At 49.0% G+C, this 9149-nt stretch overlaps 1 protein-coding gene across 1 annotated transcript in view; it reads right to left on the bottom strand.

Moving 5' to 3' along the window:
* Positions 1–1988: 1988 nt before the first annotated feature.
* The window catches only part of PRRX1 (paired related homeobox 1), a 40672-nt gene continuing 33511 nt past the window's right edge, over positions 1989–9149 (bottom strand). Inside the window, exons 2-4 of the mRNA XM_064454603.1 lie at positions 8704–8879; positions 7902–8083; positions 1989–3046 (exon numbers count right to left, since the gene is read on the bottom strand). Coding sequence (XP_064310673.1) covers positions 2908–3046; positions 7902–8083; positions 8704–8879 — 497 coding nt within the window. The 3' untranslated portion in view covers positions 1989–2907. The remainder of the gene's footprint in view (positions 3047–7901; positions 8084–8703; positions 8880–9149) is intronic.

Genomic DNA, 9149 nt, shown 5'->3' with positions numbered 1-9149 from the left:
ACAGGCCAGTCAGCTGTGATGGCATCCCCAGCCAAGCTGCCCAGCCCAAGGCAAGACCCAACTAAAACTGTAGGTGCTAAAGCTTACACAACCTTCCTGCAGGAGCAGCCCCATGCATGTCAATTCCTTGCAGAAATAAAGTGAGGAGGGTGAACAAGGGTTTGCACAGGCATTTACGTGAGGCCCTTCATGTAAACTTCACAGCATGGGGATAGGGATGGATATCTTGATCCCCAGATGGATAATGGGGTACCAGGAGCTCCACGTTCCCTGAACTGTCTCCTTGCTAACTGCAGAAATGGGTGCCTGTACACAGACACCGAAGAAAGCTGCTTAAGGTGATTTTTGCTACTGCAGAAAAGGTGAGCTAAGGCTAGGGGAAAGCCACTAGGTGCTGAAGGAAACAGCTGAAACCTCCAGGGTGGACACTCGGGCAGCCTCAGGTCACCACAGGGATGTTTGTTCAGGCTGCTGTCGCTGCTGGGATGGTGGGTTGCAGGGGAGTGCAGCAAGGCAAGGAGAGGGCAGAGCACCAGACTACGGCACTTAACGACCGGTTCAACCTCTGAACAATGTTACGTGGCACTGGGTCCTTTCTATTTCTGATTGTGCAGGACACATTCTTCAATAGTTTCTCTGTGTAGGCACAGGAACCAAGAGTGAGTTTCTAAGTGAAGGCTGAGATTTCCAATGTGATCACTTGGCTCTAGGAGCTGGAACGACACTACTCATGATAGAAATATTTTGATTTAGAGACGTTAGCTTCTCCAGACTACAGAATGAAAGGCCAAAAAAAGGGATCAAACAGAACACCATGGATTTCTTAAAATGCAGTGCTTGTCCAGCCTAGCTTCCCCTGCTCATGTTCCATCTGCAAACGTAACCTGTGACTTTTAGCTTCTTGTCCTAACCACAATTACATTTTTTTTCCTTAAAAATATCCATCCAGGGAGAAAGAAAAATATCCAGCAGCCACACACACAATCACCAGCACAGGTTACACCAGTTTGGATTTGGGGCTTTTTTCCACAGTGTTAGCTCAAATACTTTGGCTGCATGTCCATTCATCCTCTGCCAGTTTAATTTTCACCCTCACTTTAAAGAGATTTATTTCTCATTTCCTGCAACATGCTATTTTAGACTATCAAAGCCCACTGTCAGACATCTACATACACCCAGTGTGTCTGCAGCAAGCACCAAGCTGGAGAGCTAAGCCACTCTACCAGAAGTACCCCTTGTGACTGAGATTCATTCCCCTTTCCTTATGGTCCAGCCTGGACCATGGAGCAGCTCTGCTCTCTTCAGTGGGACTATTCCATGGCAAAATCCCACTCAATCTGGGCAGGTCTCCTGCACAAGCACTATTTGCCTTAAATAAGCCCCCTCCTCCTCCCAAGTTTGAGAGAGGCAGACATCACCACAGCAACACGAAAGACCCTAATTTCTTCAGAATGCTTGCATGGAAGAAACCCTTTTGGGTTGCATCTCCTCTACTCTTCATGGACAGAAGGCAATTAGGTCCTAATTAGCTCTCCGGACCCCAGAGGAGGGAGGACAGCAGGTAAGGAGAGGAAAGGAGAGCAGTTAAGGCTACAGGACAAGCCTCACTGGGCAGCATTATGGGAACTGGGGGGAGATTCAGTCTTCATGTGGGATGCTCCCTGCTGAGACATGACCCATCCTTAGAAGGGCTGGGAGAGGCTTTCCATGGGGATGTCCTTGTGTGTCCCCAAAAGCCACATGAACCTTCCTCATTTTATTCTATGAAGCTGCAAATGCCTGCGGGGAAAAGCTGCAAAGGAGCGTGGCTCCCTCCAGCGCCACTTCTTTGGGGTTTCTCACGGGAAGACGTGAGCTGGCCATTTTAAGCACTGCCCGAGGCTACTGGGAAGAGCTCTGAGAAGGGTGAGAGAGGCTGTGGCTGGAATTTCAATGCACAGCTTCAGGAACCTGGATGCAGCACAAACATCCCGAATATTTTCAATGGATTTTATTTTGTTTAATAAAAAACACCAACCAAGCTTGCATGTATATCTTATATATATAAATATATACAGTATATATAAAACAAATGCATCTGGACAACGCCTTTCCCTGTGGCACAAACTGTAAGGCATAGAAAGGAGTGTCCTAACAGTCCTATTCTTGGCACTACAGAGCGATCCCCCCACTATGCCCCCCCACTCACACACCCACGCTGGCTTTTCTCTCTTCTTTGGCTTTTCGAGGCAGCAGTGCCAGAAATACCCAAGAAAGCAATGAAGCGCTGCGGAGCCCAAGGAGATCTTCCTCACGTCTCAGACTGGTCCAAGCAACCCGGGCAGGATGACCCCATCTCCTTGCACTAACAGGCTTCTCGCAGGCTAACTGTAGTGGCGCTGCCTCTGTGGCACAAGGGACCGGAGGAGTGAAGGGTCAGGCAGATACAACGGAAAGCGGTGACCAAACAACTTCTAGGGTGAGCTGGGGCAGGGGGGAGGAGCAAGCTTCGCATCTCAGTGTGATGGCAGATGGGACATCTCCACGGGCTGAGATCGGCAGCTTTCTTTTTGCAGTCCCACACGAAAATGGAAACCAACAAGGGTGAGACCGTCCTTTACTGAAGAAGCTCGTAGTATATTGAGCAGAAGCAATAAACCTGACAATAACAAGAAAAAAAAACAATGGTGGCATTATCCCAAAAGGAAGGAGGAACCTTGTCACTCATGAGCGGTTCAGTTTGCTCCCAGTTTGGTCCCCATGTTCAGTTCTGGGTTAGGGTTGGCTTTTTTTCTTCTTTTTTTTTCTCCTTTTTTTGTGGCTTTTTTTTTGTTTGGTGTTTTTTTTTTTTTTTCAGCACAAACAAGTTGCGAAGCAGGACGGGTGCTGTTGTATTTTCTCCTTCTGCAAGACAGCTGCCTCCAGTCGTTAATTGACTGTGGGCACTTGATTCCTCTGTAAACTATATTCCTTTGCCTTCAGTCTCAGGTTGGCAATACTGTTGGCCATATTCATGCCCTGTGCCGGGCTGGCGTTGGTACACGTGGCGGAGTAGGTGGCCATGGCGCTGTGGGATGGAAAGAGAGAAACACCCCGTCAGACGTGGTCTTCACACCGCGCAGAGAGCAGACGCGCACTGCAGTGAGGCTAAACCCTGGGGTTTCCATACCTGTGGGACGTATTTGTCATGTGAGCAGGGAATCATCACTACTTTTTATTTAACACTCCTGTAAATCTCTCCGCTGCAGTTCACTTACCCAGGGATAGCCAACACCAAGGTTGGTTGAAGTCAGTAAGAAAATTTCCATTTCCCATTTCCTAACCCAAAAGGTTTACAATGAGGTCAGGGCACGCGGTATGCCAGTTAGACCGTGTCCTTAAAAGTATTCCCACTGGAAGCAATGTCTTTTTGATGAGAGCATGATGCTGGTTTTATTGCTTGTGAAACCACGTCACTTCTGAAACACATGTTACATTAAAGAAACACTCTGGGAAAAACCCATTTCAACAATCGTGATGCTCTTTGGTTTCAGCATTTTGGAATGAAAATGTCCATATTTTTTCCCTTAAAACTTCAGCTGATCATATAGAGCATGTTTTAAAGACTGAAGGGAAAAAACCCAAAACAGTTTTCTCCCTTCAAATCATGTCTTTATTCATGAAAAGCATTACTTTTGGCGGCAGAGGGTGAACAAACATCTGAGAGCCCTTTCTTATCCTACCAAAAACTTGCAAATCTGCTTTCCAGACCACTAGAAAATTTGTTTAACCCATGTGTCCCATGTTTCTGCAAAATGCAACACCCCTGCCCCAAATACCAGCAAACTATCCAACGTGTTACATTTCCTATACATGGGTCCACAGATAAAAAACAGTTGAAAAACAGGAGGTGAGCTAGAGATGCTCATTTAATGCAGCTAGCATGCTCAGGAGGAAACCACAAATGCTATGCTGGAGGCAAGCTGAGGTCTGGTGCTGACCCTTTCCAACCGCCTGCCTGAGTGGCTCACATCCGAGGCTCTGGGAAACGCTCTCCTCCACCCACAGCCCAAGAAATGAGACAGCTTGCATTTTTCCTTTTTTTTAAAAAAAATTTGTTTTGCCTTCCAGCACTGATCTCCACAACTGGAAGAGCCTTTGCAACAGCAAATCTCCCTTGAGAGAGGTTGGCGTTTGCTGCACATACAGATCCAGGCCGTGGGCGTGCATGCTCGCCCCAAAGCACTGGCAATATCTCTGACTTTGCAGGGCAGAGCTGACTTGCCAGGAGTTTAAATGCAATTCAGCACTGTCTGAATCCTCAGCCTCCAGGAGATCCAGACCAGGCAATAACAGTAGGTCTCATCCCAGGCCAAATGACTCCTATTTCTCACATTTAATTAGGGAAAAAAGAACTTCTTCAGCGAGAAACTGTCACCTCTGCATCAGCACCGGTGGAAACACAACAGCTTACACCCACGGAAATGACAGGTAAGACTCGTGGAAAAGCACCAGAACTCTCCCCAGAAGATCACACATTTAGGACACTTTTGAGAGCTGCTCATAGCTGCTGGTAGGATATGGAGGCTGGACATGAAAAAACACACATCAAAATACAGGCATATCCTTAAAAATATAGACCCATCCTTTTTCAATGTATTCCTTCAGAAGAACCCCAAACCTTTCAGAGAAGAAAGCCACAGCAGGCCCGAGCAGATGACCTGGTGAGGAAGATCTGCAGAGCTCCCCATGCACCTCCGGAGCTCAGGGCTGTTCGACACTGCCCAACACGGGGTGAATTTTGCCGGGGTCCAGGACACGATGGATCGGCATGCCTGAAGCCTTCCCCAGCTGGCCATGCACCCCCTCAGCCCCATCTATGTGGCTGGCTTTGGGTTGGTAACTTTAACCTCTCCCCACAAGTCAGCAGCCAGGTGAGAAGCCCAGTGTTGCCTGTGGAGTCATTGCAAAGTTTTGCAGGGTCTACAGCTGATGGCCGCTACAGAACCCATTCCCACAGGGTGCATCTCTGCCGTGGTTTTGTGCTGGAAGAAATGAGAGGAGCCTCAAGGGTGCCCTTGCTTAGATAAAACAGGAATTTTCAGTCTTGAGTATACAATGTCCCATTCAAAACCCATATATAACTGCTGCCCATGTCTGATCTAGAACTCTGGGGTGCCTCCTGCTCTCAGCTCCCCAGAGGTGTGGGGAAAATTACTGTTGCCCAGTGAAATCGCTGCTAAACCAAAAATCTACAGAAATGCTCTCTTTTAGAAAGTTATTGCACAGGGACCAGTGCCCAAGAAGGCTGTCTCCAAACATCAGTATGGCTTGAAGTGTTGGTCCAGAGACTCTCTAAGGTCTAGTAAGCATTGAAGTCACCCTGCTGCCCCTTCCCTCTGCCCCATTCAGGCACAAAGAGTCTCCTTCCTCTGCTCAGCTGCCTGTTTTCATGAAACACAGAGGAACATCATGTTTCTGAGACTGAAAATCCTTCTTTCAAATATGGTCTTCAATGGCCCATAGAGTCAAAGGTTGTTGGAGTGGGAAGTGCAGGCTGACAGCACGACTGCTAGTCTTGTTTTCTTAGGAACCTATGCTGAAAAATGCCTAAGGAAAACATTTCAACTTCAAAAAAGTAATAGTATTTACTTGGCTATCTATGTGACACAGATCTGAAAATAGCTTTGGTTGACCTGTGGCTGAATGTATTTGGAGAATAAACACACTGATTGAAAACTTTCCCCAGATCTAAGAGTGAAAACAGCACTGGCCAATGCAGCTCTCAGCCCTACTCTCAGCCCTCTCCCGACTAGCTGTTAATCAGGGGCCAGTACAGCAGCGCCAGGGAGATGAGGAGGGGGCAGAGGGCCCTGCAAACACTTTGCACGGCTGTTTTTCACCAAGTGTGCAATACTTTAATAACCCTACTCAGTTCAAAGCCTGAATGAGGCTGTGACAACCTGGCCTGGGTGCCCATCAAGATGAATGTCATTGCTAAGAGGTGCCCAGCAGGATTAGAAAGCCTGGAGAACAGAAAGTGTCTGAGGGTCCTGACCACCCCACATTGTGGAAACCAGCTCCTCTGCCAATGCCTCCTACTCCTCTGCAGGGCAGTGGAAGGGTGACAGTCCATCCTGGTTTGGCATGTCAGACAGTGGGGATGGCTGTAAGCTGTAAATATCTTTGCTGAAGTATCCTGGCTTAAGACAAGGAAGACAGTGAGGATGTGTCTTTGCACCATGGAGAGGCACAGCCCAGTCTGGTCCTCATTGGGAGAAAACCATCCCCAAGGCTTTCCCTTCTCCCTTACTCTCCTTGTTCACACATCCCAGATGCCTTGGGCTTCTCATTGCCCGGAGCTGCTCCAGACAGCCCTTCCCGGCATGTCCCTGGAAGTTACCTTCGCAGGGTCTTCTCCTAGAAGACATTACGAAGACCCTCATATAAACATCTGGGGACCATCTATTTTTAAAAGTGTGAGAGGCAGAAATAAGCCATGAGCATCCAAGCAGGCATCTGCTACTATGACCAAAGCAGTCTCAGTGGGGTGGGGAAGGACCTGTGCTTCTCTCCTCTGAACGCATCCACCCAAGCTCCTCCCTAAGATGCAACACCAAGGAGCACTTCACAGAGAGAGCGCCTTAACCCTAAAAAGGGGGATTTTGCAAGACAGCAGTCCTCAGATAAAATCCAGAGGACAAGGACCATCTAAGACCAAACTGGTCATGATCGAAAACATTCTATTCAGTATCTGGAGCAGGTGAACCTATGACTTGTTCTGGAGCTACAGGGTGCACGAGGAGGACCCCATGGCACTGAAGCAGCAAACTATCAGGGAAGCCATATGTTTCAGAATATAACAGTGCAAACAATGTTTGGGTGCAGGAAGGGGGTCAAGGTGACCAAGGAAGAGAGGTCCTGGGCCTGGTGTTATTCCCGGAAGCCAGTGGGAAGCTGTCTGTGATCAAGCCAGATAAACAGGAAGAGATCCAGCCAAAGGCTCCAAGGTTCTGACCAACAATGAAGCCACTGTGCTAAAAAATACCCACTAATCTCATTTTTAACTGCCTATAAGCCAGCTGGCTCCCCACAAACCAATACATCCTGTGGAACTTGCATCCACACCCAGTTACTGCTGGGCTGTGGATGGTATGGAGAAGGAGAGGGAGGCCTGTGACATGCATGGAAATCCCAGATCCTTTGAGCAGACTGGGGTCACCACATCTGCACTTCCTTCCTGCCACCCTTTAAGCAGTGGTCGCCACAGGAGATGGACACTGAACACCAGTCTGCAACCCAGAGACACCTGGTCCTTACTGCAAGCAAACCACAGCATCACACAACAGCACAGCTTGTTCACACACATGCTTGTGCTCTAGCAACTAGAAGGAAATTGCCTACCAGTTCAGTGCTGACTATTGAGGGGAGAGTTGGAAGCAACACGCATGGAGTGAGTTCCCAGCACTTCCTTGCATCCCAAGCAGTTGACTGCCATGGGGCAGCCACAGAACTCCCTCTTCTGGTCACTGTGTGGTGGCTGAGCCTCCCCTGGATCTGTGTCCCATGGCGAGGTTTCCTCCTTGCTTTAAACTGGATGCGCCAGGGAAGCGAGTGCAATCCCTTCTGGTTTTGTGTACTTCTACCTGATCCTCTTTTGAAACCTCCTGAACTGCAGGGAGGCACCACTGAAAAATCTGCAACCTTCCATGGACCTCAATCCCAGAGAGCCACAATGATGCTGAACCAAGACCGCTTTGCAGCTCTGGCAGCAAGTGGTGGGATGGGAACAGGTAAGGAAAAACAGTGGGGTGGTCAAACTGGTGTATCCTCCTGTTGTCCCATGTGAATATAAACAGCCCATTAGAGCTGTCTGAGGGCCACTCTGAGGCTGCTCTATATTATGCCAGAAACTCATCAGCCCAGAGGGGTTATCCACTCACCTGTATGGCGAGGCGGTACCCCAGGAGAGATAGTCGGTGGGTCTCGGAGCTGGGCGAGGTACTATGGGCTGCTCCACGGCGGTCACATCCCCTGAGTAGGATTTGAGCAGAGAGGCGTTCTTGCTGGCCAGCATGGCCCTCTCGTTCCGACGAAACTTGGCTCTCCGGTTCTGGAACCACACCTGGAATAGGAAGTGCACAGACCCACCAATCATCACAGCCAGCTCTGCTGCGACACTCACCCTTTCACCACACCACTTCTGCCCTGCTGGGCAAGACAGAACTCTAAAAGCAGGCTGCTTTGGCATGCCTGTCATTGGAAACTCTAATGACAAGACAATCCTTATGTCATGTCTGCCCCGATAAAGCCCTTGTGTGAGGAACAGGCTCAGTGAAGTTCCTGGGGGACCAGGTCTGTCCCATGCTGTAGGCAGCAAGGCCTGGGAGTGATACACAAGACATCATGTTCCATGGTCTGCTTTGACCTTTGGAAGGTGCAGGCTTGCAAGATAAGAGCTGAGCAGCTCAAGATAATGTGAGCAGCCTGAGCACAGCGAATCCAACGTCTTGGCCTTGAATGAACCATATGAACACATATGACTGGGCAGGTGGTATGTATGGTGATCAGGCCTGGCAGTCCTCCTCAAGGCATGGCATGCTTGGGACTGCAATAAAGCATGACCCAGAAACTTGGTGACCCTAGTGTGCCACGCAGACCTCGAGGACTTCTACTGCCATACTGGAATGGCCTGATGACCTCCCCCCAGGTGAGGTGTGTCTGGATACAAGCTGTGGTGATTACCTGAACCCTGGCTTCAGTGAGGTTGACTCTGCGTGCAAGGTCTTCCCGTACAAAGGCATCGGGGTAGTGTGTCCTCTCAAAGACCCTCTCTAATGCCTGGAGCTGGCTGCTGTTGAAGGTAGTCCTGTTCCTTCTCTGCTTTCTTTTCTTCTTCTCTTCTGAATTCAGCTGATCGTCTAGGAGAGATAATTGGAGGGTGTGAAAGGCTAGAAAGCGAAGAGCCCACAGCAATGGGGTGAATAACCTCAACAGTTTCAAGACGGAAAGGGCTTAGAAAGGGGATTGCACAATTTCAACACCACACCTTAGCTGCACCGTGTTAGTCCCCATGTAAAAAGGAGCTGGAAAGCACATTGACCCCAAGCATTTATTTCCCAGCTCAACTGTGTAAGACTTGTATCAGCTCCCTCAAGCTACCCCATGCCTCAGCTTCCTTATCTCTAAAA

Source organism: Phalacrocorax carbo, chromosome 6, assembly GCF_963921805.1.
Source record: "Phalacrocorax carbo chromosome 6, bPhaCar2.1, whole genome shotgun sequence".
NCBI lineage: Eukaryota > Metazoa > Chordata > Aves > Suliformes > Phalacrocoracidae > Phalacrocorax > Phalacrocorax carbo.
This window is presented reverse-complemented; position numbering and strand designations above follow the sequence as displayed.